The sequence below is a fragment of the Rhamphochromis sp. 'chilingali' genome (genome assembly GCF_963969265.1).
Source record: "Rhamphochromis sp. 'chilingali' genome assembly, chromosome: 6".
Lineage (NCBI taxonomy): Eukaryota > Metazoa > Chordata > Actinopteri > Cichliformes > Cichlidae > Rhamphochromis > Rhamphochromis sp. 'chilingali'.
The window spans coordinates 2,276,986-2,304,044 of record NC_137933.1 but is presented as its reverse complement, the minus strand read 5'-3'; the positions used below and the strand labels follow the sequence as shown (position 1 = coordinate 2,304,044).

At 41.6% G+C, this 27,059-nt stretch overlaps 1 protein-coding gene and 1 long non-coding RNA gene across 2 annotated transcripts; both read left to right on the top strand.

Annotated features, from left to right (window-relative positions):
• The first annotated feature begins 239 nt into the window (after window positions 1–239).
• pole3 (polymerase (DNA directed), epsilon 3 (p17 subunit)) lies at window positions 240–19,224 on the top strand. The gene is made up of 4 exons (XM_080885259.1): window positions 240–633; window positions 15,233–15,318; window positions 17,307–17,425; window positions 18,291–19,224. Exons 1-4 carry the CDS (start codon window positions 568–570, stop codon window positions 18,470–18,472), a joined length of 453 nt encoding a protein of 150 aa, XP_080741385.1. The 5' UTR covers window positions 240–567; the 3' UTR covers window positions 18,473–19,224.
• Window positions 19,225–25,231: 6,007 nt separating this feature from the next.
• On the top strand, window positions 25,232–25,908 carry LOC308398354. Its single transcript, XR_013971938.1, has 2 exons — window positions 25,232–25,656; window positions 25,743–25,908. It is a non-coding gene; the product is annotated as an uncharacterized lncRNA (long non-coding RNA).
• Window positions 25,909–27,059: the final 1,151 nt, after the last annotated feature.

Sequence of the window (27,059 nt, the reverse complement as noted above, 5' to 3'; positions counted from 1 at the left end):
CGATCATGGGGCGACCACTTTACCTACTGAGCTATCCCTGCCCAAATATTGAACAGTAACATTGGGAGCCTGAGGTAGTTGAAATACCTGTTAATGTTAGGTAACTTACAGAGTGGACTTAAAGTATTTCAGTCATCTTGCTGATCTTTTATCAGATGTCAGTCAATGGTCAACAGCGGACATACGTCACAAGAAGGTCAGAGGTCGAAGTTTATTGCTGACGTAGGAGCTTCGTGGTAGTTGGAAGATTCGCGGGAAATGTCTGAAAACAAGTCGGCTCTGACGTGAACGCGTACAACTTCAACCGGAGTTTGTAGTTTAACCTTTCAGACTTACCAGATAAAATATCAGTGTCTTCATATAACGTACGAAACGGAGAGAGTTTTAACGTTGGCTTGCTTAACTGAGGAACTCCACGCACACAGCATTGTCAACGACGCTAATCGGTTAGCTCAGCGGTAACAGCCTTTTAGCAACGATAACGGCTAAACCTGTTCTCCTAGGACGGCGGAAACAGCGGCGCACATACAACGGGCCCAGATAAATGCACATTAAACAGTGAGAACAATGGCAGAGAGGCCAGAAGACCTGAACCTTCCCAACGCGGTAATCACCCGCATCATCAAGGAAGCGGTGAGTGTGAACATCGAAACACGGTAGCAGTCACAATGTCGCGCGCGGTTGGTCTTTTTGTGTGTTTTATACACGCCGGGGATGGTTAAATACGCTAAACAAATACACGACGCAATTCTGGGAGGTCGCCGGTGACCCAGGTTAACTGTTTTTTTTACGTTAACCGATTAGATTTGTTTACGTATTCCACTCTCCGTTTTTCAGATGTTCCGTTCGCTGTCTTTCTGTAACATAAATAACGTGGTGACATTTCCCTCACGACACCATCGATCAGCTCGCCGGTGTTCCAGATTATCTGGCGTCGCGAATTAACTGGTGACGGTCGAACAGACGTGTGGCAGACTTGCTTTTCAGGAGCCGCTACCGACAAACCAGCATTTGAGTACACACAAACTGCACGCTTTAGTTGTGAAGCGAAAACGCTGAAATCTGAGTAATAAAACGCACGAGGGAAACTATAACGAAGACGAGATTCTCCAGATCGTTTACTCTTGCTGTCTTGTGAACAGCATCGGCGTGGTGACGTTTATTTGTTTGCTGTTTTCGCGGTCGCCTCGTGCACGAGAATATCACCAGGTAAACTCGCAACATTTTTAAATATCTTGTTGTTCACGAGCAACAGGACGGACTGTGTTTGAGGTAACCTCACAAATGTCACAGATGAACTATTTAGTGTTTATTTGCTGGGTTGTCGGTAGCGGCTCCTGAAAACAAAGTCTACCTCACCAGTTAATTCGCGACGCCAGATAATCTGGAACACCGGAAATCCTGTTCACCTGCTTAACAACACCTGCTGATTCAGAAAACACAACTACATTAACTGGTGAAAGTTAATGCGGGCAGCTGCTGATCAATATACTATAACGCCCCACAGTATTCTGCACAAAATAAGCGAATGTAGCTTGTTTCCTCAGTGCAGCGCTGCTGCAGTTTGTGTGCCCCTTCAGAGTGACTCATGTGAGTTGAACCAAAGCTCCACACAATCCTGCAGGACATCCAATGTTTGATGTCGTCAAGGCAGCGTAATAAGAGCTGGGGATGGTCTGACCTAGGGGTGGGCGATATAAACAATATCGGCGACCGTGGCTCAGGGGGTTGGGAAGCGTATCTGTAACCGGAAGGTCGCCGGTTCGATCCCCGGGCTCTCTGTCCTGGTTGTTGTGTCCTTGGGCAAGACACTTTACCCTGCTGCTTACTGGTGTTGGCCAGAGGGGCCGATGGCGCGATATGGCAGCCTCGCTTCTGTCAGTCTGCCCCAGGGCAGCTGTGGCTACAACCGTAGCTGCCTCCACCAGTGTATGAATGTGAGAGTGAATGAATAGTGGCATTGTAAAGCGCTTTGGGTGCCTTGAAAAGCGCTATATAAAAAATCCAATCCATTAATATATACGATAGAAACTATATAAATTTGGCCAACGATAGAGCGGTATCCGGTTGTTCATTCAGTCTGACGTCACTAGCCGTGTCTGGGTCTAAACTCCGCTGCAGGTCCATATATCAAACGATCACTATGGCATTACTTAGAGTTGAAAAACTGTCTAAAGTCTTTCATCTTTAATAAAATGATCAGCGTTCTGCTCTACCAGGTGTAACAATTGAGTTTAACATCCAGGCATCCATGAAAACGGAATTTATGACATTTAACGGAGTTAGAAGTTAGCAGGGAGTTAGCTCGCTAGCTTCTATCTAAATACAATATAGCATGTCCTGACTGCGGGGTTTTGGAAACAAATTAAAACGTACAGCTCTGTTATCACTTCCAGCATAAACGAAGACGGAAAACTAAACAGCAGTGACGTTTGTAGGGTTACTGAAGTTGGGCTAGCTGGTATATAATGATGTGCTACGTGACCGCTAGCGACACAGCTATGTTAGCATAATATAAACAAGCTAACTTTTTTTCCACTGGATAAAAGTTAACGTGAGTGTTCTCGGTGGTCAGGAACAAATGTAATCGCATGGCAGGATGCTGTAAAAGGACCAAACTTCAGCCAGGAGAACAACTGAGATAATCCATCCACAATACGACGGGCGACCGTGGCTCAGGGGGTTGGGAAGCGTATCTGTAACCGGAAGGTCGCCGGTTCGATCCCTGGGCTCTCTGTCCTGGTCGTTGTGTCCTTGGGCAAGACACTTTACCCTACTTGCCTACTGGTGCTGGCCAGAGGGGCCGATGGCGCGATATGGCAGCCTCGCTTCTGTCAGTCTGCCCCAGGGCAGCTGTGGCTACAACCGTAGCTTGCCTCCACCAGTGTATGAATGCGAGAGTGAATGAATAGTGGCATTGTAAAGCGCTTTGGGTGCCTTGAAAAGCGCTATATAAATCCAATCCATTATTATTAATACGAGGTTAGTCATTCATATACTGCTGCATGGGCTGGGCTGTACATCGTAAGGTTTTAAAAACTGAGCTTAAATAAATGATTAGTGGTAATAAAAGCCGAGGGAGGTCAACAGGGATCACTGACTGTTTTAGGAGCTTTTTGAGATCAAATAGAAGAAAATACAAAACATTAAACATGTTCACAACACAAAAGCCATATTAAACGCAGACTACTTTAGGCCCGGAAGTAGGATTCGTCGTGTCATCACTGAACAACCGGATAGTCAAAATCTCTATCGCAATAGGGCATGTTGATGATGTCATCAAGCTGTAGGGCTGAACGATTATGGAAAATAATCTAATTGCGATTTTTTTGCCCCAATATTGCGATTGCGATGCGATATGCGATTATTTTTTAAGGTCTTTGTCTTCTGTATTATTAAACAAAGACAAGCAATACATCATATAGTATGGCCAATACTATATTACATTAATTTTAAACTGTTCTTTCCTGGAAGACAGACCTCTGTTATGATGACATGAGGTGATGCATGAATTGATGACTGACATTTTTATTTAACTTCTTCAATCACAACAGTATATTTGAACATACACAATAGTTTATTTTTAGCTTACAAACATCTGAGCATAAAGTGCTGGCAAGGAACCCTGGTGTAAACATTAAAATGAAAGTCAGTACAATGTGCAGATTGCAGAAATATACATAAAAAAAATCAGTGGCTTTACCACACTCAGTTTTTCGACATCTGTGAACTACTAGACAGTCATTCAATTAAAAAATAATATTAAATAAATAAAACTAATAAATAAAAAATACACACAGCTTACTGATCTCTGCAGTCAGTAACATTACACATAAAGTGCAAACATAATAGCAATTGTATAAACACACACACAAACACGCCTTTAAAATTTAAAGGCGTGAAATTGGACGGTCTAGTTCTGATTAGCTAATCAGAACTAGCCTTCTGAATCAGAAGGCTAGTTCTGATTAGCTAATCAGAACTAGCCTTCTGAATCAGAAGGCTAGTTCTGATTAGCGTCACCGCTGTCTCGGTGGAGTTTAATAAACTCGGCCATCTGCTTCTTGCTATCTAAAATATAACCAGACACTGGTGTAAATTCTCGACTGTCTCATACTTCTGTTTAATAAGTTTTCTGTTTGACGTTTAGTCAGCTGTGTGAAAACCAAGGAGGAACCCACCCGGGGGATTAATAAAGTTTTATTTTATCTAATCTAATAACTTTAATCTCAGCCAAACCGATTTACTCACGAACAAACAAAACACTGAAAAAAGCCCAACAATAACATTTTTAGGTTGTCTAAGTGACTTATATATCACGTTTAACCCGAGCAGCGAAACTCCGCGGTGATCTGAAAATGATGTGCCGGGAGTTGTGCCGTTCTCGGCCGCATCAGTAACCCTCGAGCTCCCGGCTAGCTGTCGAGCTGGTGGGTAGCAGACGCCTCTGAAAACGTCGAAGCACTTTTGCAAATATGGGATATCTTGATAAACCGAGCAGATATTCGATGTTTACACAACTACTTTCTCGCCTGAAAATATGTTAAAAGTTTATTTTGTGACCCAGAAAGATTAGTATGAGTAATTTTAAAACTTAGTAGCGGCCGCCATTGTTGGAAACTGGAGTTTGGCTGGGCCGCGCTATGAATTCTGGGATATGGTAGTAATTTGGACAGCCTTCGGCACGTCGCTGTGACGTAATCGGTCTACAAATGCGGCCTCAGGAGGATGCAGCCCATGAATTTGGACATGTCCAGAGTATAATCGCAGCCTTTGCGGTTAGAAAATTGCACTTGATCATGTCGCGATATTATCGCAAATGCGATATATCGTTCAGCCCTATCAAGCTGCGCCTGTTTTGGTCAAAAGCATCGCAGCGGCTACAACCATTATCATCTGCAAAGAGATGAAGCACTTTTGAAATATGGGGAAAGCCAAAAACTGCGCTTCCTCCACTTCCGTAACATTTAACATTGATTCATTAATGTTGAATTGTCTCGCAGCTGCTCTGTTCCCATGTTGTTGCAGTATATTAATAACTAACCTCGTATTGTGGATGGATTATCTCAGCTGTTCTCCTGACTGACGTTTGGCCCGTGTATAGCATCCTGCTATGCGATTGCATTTGTCCCTGACCACCAGAATCCCTCACGTTAACTTTTAATGAGTGGAAAAAAAGTTGGCGTTCATCCTCCAGCTTCACTGTGCTAATGTTATGCTAACATAGCTGTGTCACTAGCAATCCCATAGCACAACATTATATACCAGGTAGTCCAACTTCAGTAACCCTACAAACGTCACTGCTGTTTAGTTTTCTGTCTTCATTTATGTCAGAAGTGGTAGCAGAGCTGTACGTTTGAATTAGTTTAATTAGTCAGCAATGCTGATGATTTTATTAAAGATGAAAGAATTTAGACCGTTTTTAACTCTCAGTGTTCGTTTGACTTTGGGACCTGAAGGGACGGAGGTTTGGACCCAGATTACTTCGCGAAGCTCCTCACTACGGCAGCCGTAATGCTCTGACAATCCATCAAGCAGTGCGGCTTACCAAAGTTGTACTAAAACATTTTTTAACAGATTTCTGCAGCCAAAATCGGTTCGAGGTCAGTAAGCACAACCAGAATTCATACATAAGGCACACTCTAGATTTTTGAGAAAATTCAAGTTTTAGTGTGCCTTATAGTGTGGAAAATAATAAGTTATACAGAAGAAAAGAATATATCGTGATATATATCGTTACCGCAAATGCTTCAAATTATATCGCGATATGAATTTTAGGCCATATCGCCCAGCCCTAGTTTGACCCTGCTTTTTTTTCCAGAGTTCTAAACAGAGGCATTTTCAGAGTTCTTGTTAAAATCAAGGTGGGCCTGCAACTGTAAGTAGACCACTTTCTCCAAAACTTTAGACAGGAAAGGAAGCTTTGAGATTGGCCTGTAATTGGACAGTTGGGTCCAGGTTATGTTTTTTAAGAAGAGGCTGAACTATAGCTTGTTTAAAGCATGATAGGACACAGCCCGTAGCAAGGGACGTATTAATTAATCTCAGGATAAAAGGCCCAACAGTATTAAACGTGTTTTTAAGCAAGCTTGGGGGGAGACAATCAGAGGGGCAGTGTGATGATCTTAGGTTACTAACTACCTCAGTCAAGTCATTAAGGGAGACTGGCTCAAACTGCTCTAAGACAGCTGGGCACATAGGAGAAAGACTAGGATCTGAGGTAGCAGTTGACGAGACAAGGGCCCTAATAGATAGACTCTTGTCGTAAAAAATGCTAAAAAAAATCATCACAAATACTTGGTGAAGAAATGACTCCAACATTATCACGTGAACTAAGAAAAAAGATTAAGGACATTAAAAAGTACCTGAGGCGTGTGACTGTTTACTGACACGAAGTTTGAGACAAACTGTGTCTTTGCAGTTTTTGATGGCACCAGATGTCATGGCACGCCGTCTCTCGGTTCTGCAACGTTTATGTTTTATGTTCTTAGTGGTGTCCCTGCTAGTTTTAAAAACCCACTCCCTGTTGGTATATGAGCGACAGACGCTGCTTAACCCTTTAAGACCTACCATAGAACCAAGTCCGCCAGAGCTTACTTTATATTTTTACATGTTGTAGTGCCATTTTTGGGAGCATTTCAAGTTGCTATACATCAATACAACTGTTATAGCCCATATTTTAATAATATGTATGCATTATGTCCATAGTAACTACATAAATTGCAAAAAAGTTGCAATAAACTACAAAAAAATTGAAAATCGTTTTTGTTTTTTTACATATATTTCTACTTGGAGAAATTTAAGAGGTTTATTCCTCAAAACTTTAAATACAAAAAAGTTGCAAAAAACAGTTTACAACAACAGCAAATTTAGCTCTGGGAAGCGTGTTTGGGTCAGAAATTGGATGCGGTGGGTCCTTACCATCGGTGACCGTGGCTGTTTAGGACTTTATTTTGGCCTCAAACAGCGCTGCCTTCTTCCTATTTACCCGACGTCATCGGAGCACGCTCACCTGAGGCTGCTTTATTGGTCGCCATGCTGACGGGATACGAGGGGAGGTGGAGCAAATATGAACAACCTACAAATACTGCCTGCTGCCACGGATGGACAGAGAGTTAAATTAGCTCTCTTAAACTTCACACAATTTGTGTCTGGGCCAACATGCAAGGGCCACACTCTAGACCTTGTCTTGGGCTACGGGCTGAATGTATCAATGACTGAAAATTGTGTTTTACCTATTCTAGACCACTCCGCAATTTTATTTGATATTTTAATCCCTAAATCTCCAGCTTCTGAGAGGGGAAGATTGCCCCTCAGATCATCTCGTAATATTAGCCCCAAAACATTGCTTGGAGTTAAATTACATCTACCTGATGTGTTGGACCCTATTTTTACCCAGGAGTTATGTGTGGACACCTTGACTGCCAATCTTAATAATGCACTTCTTGAACTACTGGACTGTGTTGAAATGTTCAAAAAGGAACCCTAAGCCTTGGTTAAATGAGGAGCTCTTGACCTTGAGAAGAAATTGCAGAAAAGCCGAGCGTCACTGGAGATCTTCCAGACTAGAAGTATTTCTCCAGGCTTGGAAGGACTCATTGTCTTCTCTTCAATCAGCGATGTTGACAGCGAAAGCAAATTATTTCTCAAATCTCATCATGAGCCATAAACCTAACTCAAAACTCATTTTCAACAGTGTGCAAATTAAAGAGAGTAAGTCAACTCTCTGCTGTTCTAATTTGATAGCTTATGACTTTCTTACATTTTTCAGAGACAGGGCTGAAACACTTAGAAATCGTATTACTCACTCTAGGTGTTCATTAGACTACTCAGCTGCTTTGCCTGTTGGTGCTGATAAACTGTTCTCTGACTTCAAGGTTATTTCTCTGTCTGGATTAACTAAGGTTGTAAAAGCAGTTCGATGTACAACCTGTTCTTTGGATCCTCTACCAGCCTGGGTTATAAAGGAACTGTGGTCAGCATTAGGACCCTACATTCTGTTTCTTTTAAATACTTCATTGACGACTGGAGTCTTTCCTGAATGTTTTAAATCGGCTGTGGTAGTGCCGATCTTGAAAAAGCCTGGACTGGATGTTGACATGGTCGCAAACTATAGACCCATCTCACATCTGTCTTTTTTGTCTAAAATCTTTGAAAAAGTGGTTTTTAAGCAGCTCACTGAGCATCTGTCAACTAACAATCTGTTTGAACCATGTCAGTCTGCCTTTAGACCAAATCACTCCACAGAAACAGCTTTAGTCAAAGTGGTAAATGATCTGCTGGTTAATGCAGACAATGATCGCACTTCAGTTTTATTACTGCTGGATCTAAGTGCTGCGTTTGACACTGTGGATCACTGGATTTTATTGAATAGGCTTGAACATTTTATTGGAATTACAGGAAATGTTTTATCATAGCTGAGATCTTACCTGTCTGGGAGGTCTCAGACTGTTGCTTGAAAAATGATCTCTCAGAGACTTGTGCAGTGAGGCATGGGGTCCGTACTTGGACCATTGCTGTTTTCTATGTACCTGCTGCCTCTTGGTGTTCTTTTACGTTCTTTTAATGTAACCTTTCATTGTTACGCTGATGACCTGCAGCTTTATGTCCCTCTAACCATTGGAAATTGTGCTGAAGTCTCTAAACTAGAATGTTGTTTATCTGCAATTAAGGGCTGGTTATCGGATAATTTCTTGCTCCTAAATACTGATAAGACAGAGTTGATGGTCATTGGGCCACACAAATTTCAGCACTTGTCCCAAAATTTCATCTTGAAAATTGATGACAGTGCCATAAATTGCAGGAACAAGGTAAAAACTTGGGTGTGTGGTTCGATATGGTGCTCTCCTTTGAATCTCATGTAAAAGAGATAACAAAGACCGCCTTTTATCATTTGAGGAACATAGCCAGAATCAGACACTGCAGAGGTTCTTGTCCATGCATTTGTGTCTTCCCAACTCAGATATTTCCGTGACGCACACATACAGTCCGTGGGAAAGCGCCAAGTCTAGTGTGTGACCTTTTTCATGCATGGGACCAGTAACCCACTGGGTCAATTTAAAAGCGTCAATAATATTTAAAAAGTCCTTGACCAGAAGTTTAGAGTCACAGCAGACATGGATGTTAAAATCACCAAGGATTAAAAAACTGTCGAATTCAAGAACAATTCCAGCCATAAAATCTGAAAACTCTTTGATAAAATCCTTATTAAACTTGGGAGGACGATATATGAGGGCACACAAAGGCGCAGCAGAGCTCAGGTGTAACTCAAAGAGCTGGAGATCAAAACTAGAAAATGAATCGTGCTGTAATGTGTGATGGCAATGAAATCGAGCATTGAACAAGCCAACCCCCTACCAGAGGACCGAGGGAGGCTGAAAAATGAGCAATCAGGAGGAACCAGTTCCGAAAAAGCTACAGACTCACCGGGTTGAAGCCATGTTTCTGTCAGAAACAGAAAGTCCAGCTGTTGGGACTTTAGGAAGTCATTTAATACAAATGTCTTGTTTGCTAAAGATCTTACATTTAGTAGAGCCATTTGAAGGGTGTAGATTCTAACATCAGATGCTCCGGCTCGGTTAAGCGTGCAAAGATTTCTGTGGTCTACACCAGCGGTCTCCAACCTTTTTTGTGCCACGGACCGGTTTATGCCCGACATTATTTTCACGGACCGGCCTTTAAGGTGTCGCGGATAAATACAACAAAATAAAACCAGTACCGGTACTGGGAAAAAAAGATTTATTCATAACACACGTGAAAAGACCCAGGAAAACAGAGTTATTGATAAAAACGATAACAAAATAACGCTGAAAACCGACAAAAACCCTGAAAACCATACATTTCACACCTGAGCCTCAAAGCTCACGGCCCGGTACCGGGCCGAGGCCCGGGGGTTGGGGACCGCTGGTCTACACCACATCCACGGGTCCGAGGCCGCTTGGGGAAATAAAATGCTGACCGCACTAAGCTGGTCAGCATAATGATGCAATGTGTGCTAGGGCTGTTCGATATATATCGGATGACGATATAAAAACGTCTATTTCATTTTACGCTATCGTTTGATTCGTGGTGTTGCAAAATAAACTGTTTACAGCAATATTTTTTCATGGTTCTGATGGACACTGTAGTGGCTATATTCATTTCTTAAAGTTCTCTCTTTCTCTTATATTTAATATAACCACACTACTGACAGACAAGCGCTTGTTTTTATGCGTTGTGGTTAGCAACAACGACGGTAACAGCATCGGGTGTCCGCTTGTTTATGTTCCACATAAACCTTTCACAATAAAGCTCAAGATCCTGTTGAGACTTTTCAAAATAAACTGAATCACGTGAAAGAGCAGATTGTTTACGGATGAGAAGTAAAAAAGAGCCGCCAGGTGCTAAAAAATAAACCTTAGACTCAAACGTTAGAACAGGCTTCTCCCCGCAGCACGCCGTGTAATAAATACTCACAAAGAAAACGGCGGCAGTTACAACTTATGTCTAAAAATGTATCGTTTCATTCATCGGTTAAAACACTTGACTCCAGCTACATGACGCACAGCTGGAAACACTTCACGCAAGTCGAGCTGCCCGCGATTCACAGAATTTACAGAAAATGTTACATTTTTGTGATTTATATCGTTATCGGACGATAGAGGTCTTATATCGGGATATGAGGTTTTGGTCATATCGCACAGCCCTAATTTATGCCCACAAATGGCATCGGGACCACCAGCTTTAACCCTCTGAAATTAGAGATGATTGACACTATGGAGCCTTGCTCTCAAAAACAGACATAGATGTAGTGCTGCCTGTGAAGCTGGATTTAAGACACAAGTGCTTAAAGTTTTTAGAACACATCAGCTTGTCATTACAGAACTTGACATTACTGGGTTGGTTGTTTGCAGCTAACAGACTTAAATTAGTTTATGTTAGCGATGTTGTTGTTTAGCTAGCTGCACTCACATGGGAAAATCCAGCTGTTAGGATTTGTAAAACGCATTATAAATGAGAACAGCGGAGAGCCCAGTCACCAGACAGACAATTTGGAGTCCAACACTTTAGGTTTTCCTCACTACGCTGTGTGTAAATCAGTCTCCAGCTTGTTGGTCCAGGGAACGACCTGTCACCCGATTCAGACAGGCTCTCCATGACACGGGCCCCATTTAAAGTGCTTTACACACCCAAACATTACAACTAACAGCTGGATTTTTGTGTTTCAGTGCAGTTGGAATAAAAACATAAAGCCACTTACTACTTTCAAATTCAAATTCAAATTTTATTTGTCACACACACACAACCATACACAGTATGACATGGGGGTGAAATGCTTGTAGCTGTACAATGCCCGACCATTAAATGACAGAAGAAAAGTTTTACAATATTTACAATTTACTACAAAAATTTACAAATTAACTTAGGAATTTACAGTAAAGAATGTGCAAATAGCAGAAGAGATTATAAAGATAAGGATTATAAATTATAGGAATTATAGGATTATAGGAAATGTGTGGTGGTGCGTGTGGTGACGTGTGTGAGAGTCCAGTCTTATAGTGACGTGTTTGGGAGAGTCCAGTCCTACACCTGGTTCAGGCCCCGAATAGCCTGGGGGAAGAAGCTCCTCTTCATTCTCTCTGTTTTGGCCTTAAGGGAGCGGAAGCGCTTCCCAGACCTCAACAGTGAGAAGAGTCCATTGTTGGGATGGGAGAGGTCCATCATAATCTTCCTAGCTTTGGACTTGCACCGCTTGGTGTAGATGGACAGCAGGTCAGGGAGCTCTGATTGAATGATGCGTTCTGCCGAGCGCACCACCCTTTGCAGATCTCGTCTGTCCTGCTTGGTGCTGTTCCCAAACCAGGTGCAGATGTTTGACGTCAGGACGCTCTCGATGGTGCAGGAGTAGAAGTTCTTGAGCACCTTCAGTGGCAGATGAAAGTCTCTAAGTCTTCTGAGGAAGAAGAGACGCTGACGGGCTTTCTTAACCAGGGTGTTGATGTGACAGGACCATGACAGGTCCTGAGTGATGTGGACACCCAGGTATCGGAAACTGTCCACTCTCTCCACTGGCGTGCCACTGATGATGAGGGGTTTGTAATTCCTCGCCTGCTTTGTAGTGAAGTCCACGATCAGCTCCTTAGTCTTGCTGATGTTTAGGAGGAGGTTATTCTCCTGGCACCAGGTCTCCAGGTTCCTAATCTCCTCCAGGTAGGCCGTCTCGATGTTGTTGGAGATCAGGCCCACAACAGCAGTGTCGTCAGCAAACTTGACAATGGAGGTGGTGTCGGATGTGGCTACACAGTCATAAGTGTACAGTGAGTACAGCAGGGGGCTTAAAACACAGCCCTGAGGCACTCCAGTGCTGAGTGAGATGGAGGGGGAGACTTGTTTTCCTACCCTCACTGATTGGGGTCTGTCTGTGAGGAAGTTGAGGATCCACTGACACAGTGATGAGCTGAGTCCAAGATCCGTCAACTTGGTGAAAAGCTTAGAGGGAATTATTGTGTTGAATGCTGAACTGTAGTCCACGAACAGCATCCTAACATAATTCCCTCTGCCAGTGTCCAGGTGACTCAGGGATGTGTGGAGCAGGTGAGATATGGCATCGTCTGTGGAACGATTAGTCCGGTAAGCAAACTGAAGTGAGTCGATGGTGGGAGGAAGTGAAGAAGTGATGTGATCTCTCATCAGTCTTTCAAAACACTTCATCACAATTGAAGTCAGTGCTACTGGACGGTAGTCATTGTGGCAAGCGGGCTGTTGTTTCTTTGGAACAGGGACAATAATGGACCGTTTGAAGCACGTGGGAACCACAGCTTGGGCCAGGGAGAGGTTGAAGATCTCCGTGAACACCGGTGCTAGTTGATCAGCGCAGGCTCTAAGGACCCGGCCAGGGATTGCATCTGGTCCTGCTGCCTTCCTGGTGTTCACCCTCCTGAAGGTGTTCCTCATGGCATGCTCTGTGATGACGAATGCATTTTCTTCACTGGTGCACTCCGAGCGCACGCAGCCGTTTGTTGTTTTAATTGCTGCGGCGTCGAAGCGAGCATAAAACGTGTTCAGCTCATCAGCCAGTGAAGCATCGGCATTCATCACTGAAGAAGCTGGTCGTTTATAGTCCGTTATAGTCCGCAGTCCTTTCCACAGGCTCCTAGAGTCGCACTGTCGTAGCTGTGACTCTAGTTTTTCCCCGTAGCTCCGCTTTGCCTTTCGGACCGCGCTGCGCACGTTGTAGGACGCAGCCTTGTATAGGTCCATATTACCGGAGACAAGCCCTTCATTGTAGGCAGCGGTGCGTGATCTCAGAGCGTCGCGGATGTTTTTATCCACCCACGGCTTCTGGTTGGGAAACGTTCGGATGATAGTTCTTTCTGCTGTGTCGTTCGCTAGTTTCCCGATAAATCCCACAACCGCTTCCGTAAACATGTTGATGTCATCAGAGCTGCGCCGAAACATGTCCCAGTCTGCGTCATCCAGTGCGTCCTGCAGCGCGGCTTAAGAGACAGTTGCTTGTTGGTAGTCTCTGCTTTACGGTCAAGATGAAAAGGAATACCAAACCCTGTCAGTTCCAGGTCCTTGCCCCAGTACACAAGTGTTCCTCATTTCATGTTTAAGTGAGTCAAGCTTATAGCTTGTTAAGCTTATAGCAGTCTCTAAGGTTTGTGTACCTGAGTTGCCTTCCAATTTCACCCATTCTCCCTCTTTTCCTACATGAAGATTTTCCGTACAGTCTGAGCTCTGGAGGAATATTCACCGGCTTGACTCAGCTGATAGACCATAGTGACAGGAGGAACCCTCATCTAAGAATGAGTTTACATGTTGGTCGTGGCCTGATATACAGTTCTGCTCAAAAGCAAGAGGAGATAAGACCACAAATAACCTCATTATCAGTAAACCGGCTGACCCGACCGATCATTTTTGGCAAATACTGGAAAGCACATCTGGTACCGGAATATTATAGAGGGATATAAATGTATATAGATTCCATCTCCACAATGAGTCCTAATGGCCACGTTTGCTATCATTACACCTTACTGTAACAAGCATAGCATATGTAAGCATATATGTCTCTGTGTATATTATCTCCTAACCTAATGGGCCAGTCTCAACAAAACTTTGTACACATACGCAGGTTATTGACATCTATATATGCTTTCTTTTTTTGAAAGCATTTATGATAAATTCCAGTTGTTTTGATTTTCATATTCATCATCACCTGTGAATGTAAGCTACATTACGTTCTGTTTTTGTTTGTTTGTTTTTATGTTCAATGGCGATCGCCCTTATGTAACTTCAGTCACCACTCGAAAAAGTAAAGCAGTCAGAAATGTGTTGCATTATCAATGCAGAGAAGCATGGATAAGAATTGCACAGTTTGAGACAGAACTGCAGTGGAACCCCGATTTACAAAATTAATTCGTTCCTTTCGTAAGTCGAAGCACCCATCGTGCCTTTTTGACTGATGCTGAACAATAGGCTAATTGCTAACTAGAACAACAATACGTCGTTCAAGTGCAACAGCGAAGCGCAAGTATGGAAGCCAAGGGATTGTCACATGATTCGGAAGGCATTGTAAGCTCAGCCAATCAAAGCCAGCGGATTTCCCGAGTAACGAAATCAGAGTCAAGTTACGAAGGCACTGAACATTGCCGTTCAGTGCCTTCGTACCTGTAACTTGAATTTTTTGTGAAACGGGGTATTCGTAAGTCGGGGTTCCACTGTACTTATAGAACTAGACTATCAATAATTATGATTGTGTTGTTGGAGAAAAGATAAATGATTATTGCAGGCTTAGCAGGTTATGCTGTGACTAAAAGGTTGTGAATTATTATGCTCTGCCTGACTCAGCTGGTTATGTTTATGGCGTTTCAAACAGGTGTTGCCAACAGGGAAGATGCCAAGTGCCCTCAGGTGGGCAAATTTTGTAACATCGACTCTTATAACCAGGTTAAATGATGTTACTCTTGTCCCTTGTTTCTTTATTGGCTGGTATTGATACTGATTGACCGATGTATCAGTCAGGCTCAATGTTGGACCTGATATTGAGTTTTGGTGAACAACCACCAAATATAAGTTCAACACTTGGAATCGTCTCCAGGTGCAGCTTCATTTGCTTGTTACTTCATGAAAAAATAATTTAATGCAATACTGGCCAACCCCTTATGGGCCTTTGTTGGCTGACTGTGTTTTCTGATAATGTGTATGTAGTGTACCCTTGAGATAACACTTCTGTAATGTTTATTTTCAACAGCTCCCAGATGGGGTGAATGTGTCGAAAGAAGCAAGAAGAGCCATATCCCAAGCAGCCAGTGTGTTTGTGTTATATGCCACCTCCTGGTAAGAACTAATAAATCCCATTTACATAATGTGACCACTATTTATTTATTTTAGCAACTATAATAGGGGCGGGCGATATTTCTAATATACTTGCTGTATCTCGAGTTTTTCCACGTATGATGGTTAAAATGGCTTAAACATAATCATCGAGTATAGGTTGCCATGGAAATATTAAGCTGTCTGCATTTAAGTCAGTTTTTATTTTCTCTCACATGCTGTGAATTCATCAATAACCCCCCTGCCCAACACTGAGCATGCGTGTTTATATATATTTATATAGAGAAAAATATGTCAAAGTACAGTAATTTGCAAAACATGCCGTAAAATTATTGGCGCAAAAGGTAGCAGTACCACGAAATTATTCCACCAGCTGAAAAGTCATCCACTGCAAAATTAAGACTGTTTTAAACTCGGCATGTGAACATCTCCCCACACACCAAAGACAACTTTAAACCCGCTGTCATATGAGCTACAACGCCTATCGGCAAGAAGCTGAGACTCTGAGGTTTCTGTGGACCACACATGCTGATATTTTCTTTAAAAGAACAAACAAACAAACAAAAAAACCTGACTTCACTGAGGCTTACACTGCAGCTCACCCCCTTTGCCCCCAGGGGGTGTTGGGGCTCAAGACATATCACGAAATATATCATGTTTTGCGGTATAGCCACACACGCAAAAAAAATTGCGATGTTGCATTTTCCTCATATCGCCCAGCCCTAAATTATAATGACTCCGACATACATGCACATATATTTATTAGGGGTGCAACGATACACAAAATTCACGGTTCGGTTCGATACTTTGGTGTCATGGTTCGATATTTTTTTCGATACAAAAAAATGTTCGTGCCTTTTTAATTTGTCATTTATTAAAATTCTAAATATATATTTTAACTCAAAAGTACAGTTTTTAAATTTAATGTTGCTGAAACAACAAAGTAATAAAAAAATCTATCTGATGGAGAAATCACTCATCTTTGGAAAAGAGAGTTTATTACAGAGAAATGGCTCTTTCCAAAATAAAAGCTCTACTATACGCTTCTTCTGGGCTATATTCTCAGCAGCATATTAAACATATCAGGTCCCCATAAGGAGAATCCTGTGCTAACGGCTGTCTAAACGACTCGGGTAAAGTTTGTAGCATGCGTGCTTGTTGTTTTTGTCTGCTTCCACTTGTCTTTGCACTAGGATGCTGTCGGAGTAAATGTGCAGTCATATTCGTTGTGTTCCCACTAGTGCTTTCAGGTTAATCTCGTTGAAATGACATTAACGCGCCATAACGCGGCAAATCGTGCGTGGGGCTGGACGGTGAGACCAATTGAGCATTGCGTGGCACATCCAACATACTGTTTTACTTTAGTCCATGACGCGCTTATCTTCAGGGTCATACTTCACATGAAAACCAAAATAGTTCCAAACACCAGATCTGAATGAGGGTGGGGGAGGTTCAGTTTGCCATGTTGCAACGAGCTTAGCTTCTGTCTTGCTAGCTTGCGCTGCGCTCAGTGGATCTGCGCTCGACAGTGCAGCCTAGGCGGAGTAGTCGAACGCAGATCCACTGAGCGCTCCACACAGACAGCATCGTCAGAAGAAAAGTTGATAAAATAAATTAAAAATTTTGTATTGTTTGATACACATGTGTACCGAACCGAAAGCACTGTATCGAACGGTTCAATATCGATACGAGTATTGTTGCACCCCTAATATATATATATATTTTTTGTACTTTATTTATTCGAAATTCTGTTTTTAAATTTTTTTTTTTATACATAGAATAAAAGTTTATCAAGAGTGCATGTAATTTTGTTGTGCTTTTGGCACGACAATAAAATCAATTTTTATTCTAATTTCCAGCACAGCAGCAAGCTAAGAATGCTATGATGTGAATGTTAATTCACAAACACTGAATCAAACAACTGCTTCAGTTTAAATGTTTTATTGTTTCCCCCCTGCTTTTTTTTTTTTTTTTTTTCTTCTTCTCCTCAGCGCAAATAATTTTGCTATGAAGGCCAAGCGAAAAACTCTGAATGCAGGAGACGTCTTGGCTGCAATGGAGGAGATGGAGTTCGAAAGGTTCCTGGAGCCCCTCAGAGAAGCTTTGGAAGGTGAAACTTTGAAAATACTCTCAGCTTTTAAAGATATTTTAATAAGTCCACAATAAGTTCAGTGACATCAGGACTTTTATTCATTTCCTTGTGAAGTTGTGAAAACAACACTAATGTTTGTATTAGGGATGTTTTTGTGACTAGTTTCTAAATGAGTGGGACAAAAAGTAAACTCGCCAGACTAAAACTGAGAGACGCTCAGATATCAAGTGAAATTTGAGAATGTTTAATGGAAAATGTCAAAAACTAATAACAGACAACTCTAAAGCTAATATACACTCTGATAGTAAGTTAACTTTAATATTTATTTATTGCCCCAAACTTTCTAAACAGAGGCATTTTAAACCATTTATCACATTCTTCAATAGTATATCATGCTTTTTAACAATGCAGCACCTCTCATTGAGCATTATCAACCTTACACATCCCCAGACAGACAACGAAGAAGGAAACACTTAAAACACACTGATGTTAAATTGCGACTAAGTAGTGTGGTGCATGCACTATAACTAATAGATGTAATCTCTCCAGCGTGTCCCGGGTCTACGCTGGGGCCGCCTCCTGGTAAGACATGCCCATCTGGAGCTTAGTGGGCTCCTTTCAATGTGGAGAAGTAGCAACTCTACCTTGAACCCCTAACCAATGAGTGAAATCCTCACCCTATTGCCCATCCACCTTTTGGAGAAAGCTAATTTCCTCATTAAACATTAAAATCACATGTTGACCCTTTATAAAAAATTAAAAAAAAAAGTATTTATTTATTTTTTTTAGTCAGTATCATCAATTATGTCAACAAATCATCGCAGCCCTAAAGTAAAATATAATTAACTGCAAGTAACAGCAGGTGTTTTTCATTTGTCAACAGTGTATAAACAAGGACAGAAGGGAAAGAAGGTGTCTGAGCAGAAACGGAAAGATAAAGAGAAGAAGGTCGACACAGAGAATAATAAGAGCAGAGATGAGGAAGGAGAGGACGACGATGAGCGCATGGAAGAGGAGCCTGAGGTCGAGAATGAAGCCGAGGAGGAGGAAGAGGTGGAGAACTGATAACATTCTCCCCACAGAGAACTCCGTCACATACTCTGAGATAATTCCTGGCCAAATGGGATATGTGTGCGTGCAGCTCAGCGTCACCATGTATCAAATGATAATGAAATGTGAACTGAAAACGGGTGACTTCTAGCCTGAAAACATGCAACACAAAGCACAAAGAAGTCACCTGTCTAGATATGTCATGTGACCTCCAATTTTGGATAAAAGAATAACAGACAAAAAAAATGCACATTTGATTCTGCTCCCTGATGTGACAGTTTTTCTACATGACAATGAAGGGAATATGTCTGGTTTTCAGACAAAATAAAACGTTTAAAAGATGTCATCTTGTTCAAACGTCTCCCCAAAAAATGTATATTAAATTGCAATGAATAGAATTGAAAACTGTTACCTTTTATCTGTTAAGAATTGAAAAGATGAAATGAAATCACTGATTTCTTTGCATAGTCTCCTAAGCCAAAGTTCTGAAAGTAGAGTTGGAACACGTGTTATCATATAGGAACTTTAAGGCAGATTCTGGCAACATTTGGATTTAAATCTGCGAGATTGAAGTTGTCACTAATATTGGGTACAAAAATGCATGTTTACAGCTTATCCCACAACTACAGCTGAGGTGCATTGAGACAGTGAGCTGCTGTTGGGTTTTATACCTAGAGAAACTAGTTGTTTTGTTGTTTTTGAACCATTTATACTTTTGTAGACTTGTATACAAGTTGCTAAGATTTTTAATAAATTTGTATAAAAAGCATACTTGCAAGCTTTGTCTTGATAAAACCGGTACCTTGGGCTGCTTCTAAAAAAAGCAAAGGTGGGGCTGTCTCTAACCAGGTAATGCATGTCCAAATGGTAAATAGTCTGGCTTTTGTATAGTGCTTTCCTGCTCTATGTGAGCACTGAAAGCACTTTATACAACTTGCCTTATTCTCCCACTCATACATGCATTTGTCCTCCTTTTTTCCAAGTAAGTGTTTTCTAGCGTTCACGCAAATTCGTACTCTGACGGATGCATCGGAGAGCAACTTGATACCTTGCACAAAGATGTTCAGTATGCAGACTGTGTGCGGTCAACCTTCCACCAACCCTCTGATTAGTAGATGACCTGCACTACCTTCTGAGCCTAAAGGATGTCAGCCACTAGCCACTTTTTAGCCCACAACATGGGCCAAAAATTGGACAATAGAAAAAAATAAAAACGTTATCTGGTCTAATGTTTCAATTTCTACTGTGACATGGGCACACCATGCGGCCAATCGCATACAAAGACCGACTGGGATCATACCATTTTGTGAAAGACAGAAACAGTGCAGATGTTCAGAATACGGCAAGTGTAGATGTACAGGCCAGGTAGAGAAACGAGGGAGTGGATTTAAATGCAAGGTTGTCAGGAAACATTGAAGAAAAGAGTGAAAATGTAAAATCGGCAGCATCTGGCTGCATTTCAGTCATGCTGAAGACTGCAAAGCTGAGTGCAGAACTGATTCAATTAGGAGCTGGTTAAAGTGATACCTGTTTTTGTTTTCAGCTATTTTCCATTGTGGGGTTGACAAAAGGCTTTAACTTGTTCTGATGCATGTTCTCTCTAGCAGTAGTAAATGTCTTTTATGAAAACACTGAATAAAAAATGGCGCCCTTGTGGTACCCCGCAGGGTAGGGAGGCAATGTTAGAGAACCTGTCGGTTCTAACAGAGATGGTCCGATTAGACAAGTAGGAAGAAAACCAGTCTATGGCATTGCCAGATACACCAGCCAAAACCTTAAGCCTATTAAGTAGGATTTTGTGGTCAATAGTTTCCTCCATTAAAAAAAATCATTCTAGGCCATTATAGGAGTGGTTTCAGTGGAGTGCTGCCTCTGAAATCCAGAGTGAAAAGGGTCAAAAATCGCTAATCTTTATAGTAAAGATCTGAACTGATTTTCTAAAAAAATTTTCTAATAATTTGCTTATAAATGACAATTTTGAAATAGGCCGATAATCAGAGCTGGCATCAAAATTCAGTTTCTTCAATGTGGAGTTGCCTCAGCATGTTAAAAATAGGATGGAACATGACCTTGCCTCTGTGAACTCTTGAAGATAGATAGCAATGTGGGGTCGATGCTGGTGAGAGTCCCAGACAGGACAGGGAGGTAATATATCTAAGGAGCACGATGAAGATTTAATTTTACCTGTTACTTTAGTTAAGTCATTCGGTGTAACTGGAGTAAAAGAATTGTGTCCTTATCTCCCAGAGAAGGCCAAGTTGTTGTCAACAAAGAAACCTACACACAGAAATCCACTGAAAATGGAAACATCAGCCAAAATATCAGCAGGGATTTAATAATATAACTTTATGAACTCTGTGAAAATGATTTCCACATCATTTATTGTATACATTACAGCATTCAGGGCCTTTATAGACACAGACCCTACAGAGAAAATAATAATAAACTGAATTAATTTCAGCCTTGGTTTTTATTAAATATATTTTATTAATAACTACATTTCATATATAATATCTGTATCTTTACCATACTTTTGACTAGGTATGGCACTGTGTTAGAGAGGCTGGGTTTAGGAGAATATGGTCCTTAATGATCATCTTGACCTTGATGTCCAGTTGAGAATGAACATGCACTTCTCAGCAGGTGAGAAGTTTGGCTGTTCGGGAGGGGCTCAGAGTAGAGCCGCTGATCCTCCACATCGAAAGGAGCCAGTTGAGGTGGTTTGGGCATCTGACAAGGATGCCCCCTGGGCGCCTCCTGAGCGAGGTTTTCCGGGCATGTCCCACCGGGGCAGACCCAGGACACGCTGGAGAGATTATATCTCTCGGCTGGCCTGGGAAAGCCTTGGTGTTCCCCCCGATAAACTGGAAGAGGTGGTTGGGGAGAGGGAGGTCTGGGCTTTTCTGCTTGGGCTGCTGCCCCCGCAACACGGCCCCGGATAAGCGGAAGAAAATGGATGGATGGATGGATGCTCAAACACATGGCCCAGTTATATATTTGACCATCAAAATAAAAGCTGAAATATTTAAAAAGTTTTTCTCTGGGTTTACGTATAGAAAATCCACTATACTGTGATTTTCTCAATCTGCAGCTGAGCCGCTAACCACACTTTAGCACCACAATGGAGTTCATTTAGAAAGACTACTCTTCTACAAAGAAATGAACAGTACCCAATTTTTATTGTAGTTTTACCTTAATTGTAGTAAAATTTCATCCCCAAGCAAACAGCGATTTAGTAGTTGGTACCTGGTTAGTACTTGACTCATTGGCAAGTACTGTGGTAGTCAAGCAGTCTCTGTTATTTTCTCCAGTGGCATCATTAATCTTAGTTTTTGACATTTTTTTTCCCCAAAACACTGATATGAACGTTTTGGCTCTGATGAATTAATGTTTGTGCCTTTTTCAGACAGCGATTAGTCTTTAACATTTTAAACTTGAATCACATTACACAACATCAAGGATTTATAATTAATGATTCTGTTTATCATTAATCATCATTTTCAATATTTCTGATCAGTTTTGTCCTCTATCAAATGAAAACAAATGTGTTTTTCTTTTAAAAACAGACTATTTAACATAACTCCAAACCTTTGAGCAGGCGTGAGTAATATATAGGTTTTAAATTGTTTGCCACATTTCCTTTCAGCTCATAACAGAACAAAAAACTGCAGCAGACTAAATCTGATTTCCATTGATCAGCATGATCCTCCTGTTCTATTTTGGAAATTCAGAAAAAATAGCCTCAAACAAACCTATGAGCAATGCTCTCATCGTATCATTTTCACAAGGAAAATACACTTTGAAATGATCGTTCTCCTCTCAGGAGGACTGAACTCAGGTTAAATTGGATTGTTTACTGTAGAGGTGATTAATCAGTTTAATCTTTAAAACGTCATGATCTCTGCAGAGGTAAACATTAAAATATCTGGAGAACATCAAATACTAAGACTGGACTCGGGGTGCTTATACAGCAGTAAGGAGAACTCATATAATTTACAGCTGATGGGACTTATGAGTGTGATCGCTTGGATGACTTCTAATTCTCAGCAAAGGACACAGATGTTAGTATCTCTAAGCAGGTCCTCATGCAGACATGGTAATTTCTACAGAAAAAGCTTTGTGATCAAGAATTATGATATTTATTCATTATCCATATTAGAGGAGTGTTTTTAAACGATAATATGGCTGCACCATACCTAGTTAATCCTTTTTACACAAGCTAACAGACTCATGTATTGTTCTCATAATGTATGTGTTATTTCTTTGAAAAATAAATCACAGAGCTAACACAGAGATACAGACAACCATTCAAGTAGAGTAACCTCAAGGCGCTTTATATTGTCGACCCTAAAATAATACTGTGGTATGACTGAGACACAGCGGGACCACAGATTCGGTGTTAAAGCCATTTTATTTATTCTGGCTGCAGCTCTCGGCTGTCAGCCGCACATCACACCACAAAAACCAACACACAACAACCCACACAAAATAGTGTTCCCGTCTTTGTTTTGCTCTTTTTTTTTGTTTTTCACAACCCTCATATGGTCATGAGCTTCTCAAAATCAAGAGAAGCAAATCCACTAACCTTTAATCACGGAAGAGCTACGAACCACACTGTGAAGCATGGAGAAGGTGTGATGGTGTGGGGGTGCTTTGCTGGTGACACTTTTGGAGACTTATTCAAAATTGTAGGCACACTGAACCAGCAAGGCTACCACAGCATCCTTCAGTGTCAAGCCATTCCATCCAGTTTGCATTAGGTTTGGCCATCATTTATTTCTGATAAGTCTGGAGACTGTGCTGCCACTCCATGTTTTCAAGCTCACCATCTTTTTCCTTTTTCCTGAGGTAGTTCTGGCATAGCTTGGACTTGTGTTTTGGGTCTTCTTGCTGTAGGCGCACACCAGAGGGTCCTGCACGGTGCTGCAGAATGCTGTCGTAGCTGTTTTGGTTCAGGGTGCCTCTCACTCTGTATAAGTCACCGACCCTGGATCTAGCAAAACAGCCCCGGACCATCACACATCCTTCTCCACATTTGACGGTTGATGGCACACACTGTGGAACCATCCTTTCACCTACTTGATGGCGTACAAAGATCCTACGTGATGAACTGAAGATTTCAAATTTTGATTGATGAGCCCATAATACCTTCTTCCAGTCTTCAGTAGTCCAATGGTGGTGTTTCATGCCAAGGCAAGCCTCTGTCTTATTCTGAAGTCTTAGCGATGGCTTTCTTGCTGCAACTTGTCCTGTCAAACCTGCAGCTTGAAGTCTTCTCTTTACAGTTGAAACTGAGACTTTCTTACTACGACCACTATTAAGCTGTGCTTGAAGCTGTTGTCCTTGTGAGCCGCCGATCACACAAGCTGTTAACTCTCAGAAACTTGTCCTCTGATTCAGTTGTGGCTTTGTTTCTGAGTGCCTTTTGATGGTGAAGGAAACTGTACTCACTGACACCTTGACTTTCTTTGAAATTTCTCTGTAGGAAAGATCTACATTTTTAGGTGTTATGATTGTCTGTTATCAAGAAATTCCATTGTTAATTGCCTTTTTCTCGCCATTTTTGTAGCAACACACTACTTTCTGCAGTACAATACTGTTCAATTGATGCTGACGAGGGTATGGTACCACAGTGTATTCCAACACTGCTTTTATACGGACAGAGGGGGTTGTAATTAATCCAGAAAAGTTGGAACACCTGTAGGAATTACTCACACCAGCTTTCAAAGCTTCATGAACCGCCATTGCTGCAGAAGAGCTTTAAATTGTTAACCCATGTTTTCTTCCCTGAAAAAGGCCTGTTTGTATAATTCTGAAATATACATTATGTTTCAGTTTTGGTTAACCTTACCTTTTTTTAACCTCTAGCAGTTCACCTACCTTGAATGTACTTGAATGACTTGAATTGCAATAAATAACTGGACAAATAGGGGTGTTCTTTCGATTGGTAGTGTCTATGTCGTTGTGTCCCTGGGCAAGACACTTTACCCTACTTGCCTACTGGTGCTGGCCAGAGGGGCCGATGGCGCGATATGGCAGCCTCGCTTCTGTCAGTCTGCCCCAGGGCAGCTGTGGCTACAACTGTAGCTGCCTCCACCAGTGTATGAATGTGAGAGTGAATGAATAGTGGCATTGTAAAGCGCTTTGGGTGCCTTGAAAAGCGCTATATAAATCCAATCCATTATTATTATTATTATTATCATTATGTATATGTCTGTGCGTGTAACAAACCTTCATGGTGACATCTGCACACTGTAATGAAACACTACATTTTTTTGTAAGACAGGCAGAAAGGCTGGTGCAATAGTACATTCTCACAGTTTTCACAAAATCTGATTAAGTTGTATACGCAAGGGTTTTTTTTCTGTGCTTAGAAACTGCAATCTGTCCTCAGTGAGAGTGTCACACTGTTCTAAAATACTCCACAGTGTCTAGTTAGAGTCAGTAATTAAACAAGACATCTGCTAGAACGAGGAGCCAACTGAAAATGAAGCAAATTACTTTATTACTGCTGTTCAAAAAAATTGGATACGAGTGTAAAAGTTAATCCACTGCTCGGGTCAATTAAAACCAAGAGAAACGCCTAAGTTAAATTTTTTCCTTTCCCTGTGATTGGATCGGTAGCTGCCCAGTTTGCATGCCAAAGTGTCCTTGGGAAAGATATAGGACCCCAAGTTGGACAGAAAACTCCTTTAAAAAGTGCTCCTTTCAATGAGGCATGTTGTGAAGTGCTTTGAGTACCTAAGTGAAAAAGTGATATTGTCATGGTCCGGGTGTGTGCCAGTGTGTCTCCCTCCGAGCCGGCGTCTCCACCCCTGGGAGGGGCCTCAGTGTTTTTGCTGATCGCTTACATCTGTGGGTAATTAGCCGGGGACTCATAAGGCCAGCGTTCTCAATCTCTCTTCGCCAGATTCTCTGCTAAACATCAGTCAGTGCAGGCCACCACCATAAATTCCCTACGTGTTTTTTTGAATCACCTTGCCTCACTGTATGTTTGTTTTTTGTGCGCCTCCTTTTTCAGCTACACCTAACTGTCAACCCCTGGCGAAGAGCTTCTACTTGGATGCTGGACCTTCTGGCAGTCCCTCAGGCTATTACCAAAATTACCTACCTGCCTCTCTGCCTCCACGCCAGGAGTTTTTGGATTTACACACCCGGACTACTCACCCCTCTATGTCATCCCCGACCTCCGTTGGCAAGTACGCAGTACGAAGGAGGATTCTGAGCCAAACAACATATTCATATGCCTCCTTATCTATGTTTGAACATCTGCATTCTGTTACAGTGACCCCGACCTTTTTCCTGGACCCTTTGTGACTTGCTTTCCAGTCCAATCCCCGGAATAGCTGTCCTTTCTGACCCGGACCAGATCGTTATTTAGTTTAACGTCTACGCTCACCTTTTGTTTATGAATATTTTGTGTAAACATTAAACATTATTCTTAAAATATACTTACGAGCTGTTCGGCGTCTTGCGTTTGAGTCCTGTCACTCGTCTGAAACGGTCTCGGCCGTAACAGATATATAAGAACTAACTCATGATAAAAAGAAATAAAGTGGACTAACTTAGTTGTAACATTTTATATTCTTTCTAGTTTAGTAGAAAGAACTTGAAGTCACTTTAAGTAGTCATGTATGATTTGATCAGTTTTTTACATCATTGTGGATGAACTTAGGGCCACTCTTCTTTACAGCTTTACTTAAGTTTATTTATGCTCAGCTCTCCTAAGGTCTGATGAGTGCAGTTCAGTTAGGCTTAGGTCTGCTCTTTGACTGGGCCTCCCTTTGAGAAGCAGTCTCAAAGGGAGTTCTGTAGCTCACATGTTGGAGCAGGTCATCAGGTAATCAGAAGGGTAGAGTTCAATCCTTGGCTCCTCCCATCTGCATGCCAAATATCCTTGGGGAAAATACTAATGTCAAGTTGATCTCTGATGCATCCAAAATGTGAATGTGTGTGAATGTTAGATGGAAAGCATTGAAAAAACTGCTTGTATGAATGGATGTGAATAGGTGAATGGGGCATGTTGTATAGAGAAGAAGAGTGCCATCTGGTGATGATCAATTAATCAAGTATGTTTAAAAACCAGCACCTGGCTGCTGCATACCCTCTTGATTCCTAAGGTAACAGTATGGGTGTACTTAGTTTAATATGTCATGTGTTACTGTTCATCTAGCTGGCAAACCTTTAGGACACGCTAAAGATCTGATTATTTTTATGATGTCCTGATTTGTATAATAACCTGCAATTTAAAGATGGTATGTTTTTTTCACACAACCGAGAACAGAAAAGAAGACTTACTCACTGTGATGCATCAAAATCATGATTGGAGTGCATCCTTATAAACACATGTCAAATACCAACAGTCTGGTGTGGGTCTGGATTCGGTATAATCTTACACATAGGATGTCAGACCCTCAGGCTACCCTCTTGCTCTTGCCACAGTTTTTTCTGTTTCTCTGTTTGGTCAGAGGCATTCATACCAGAGGCCTGTTCAAAGTCATTTGTAGAGCTCTAGCAGTCCTCATCCTGTTTCTTCTTGCACAATGGAGCAGATACCTTTATTGATGATGGCTTAACAACCATCTACAGACCTGTCTGGTTC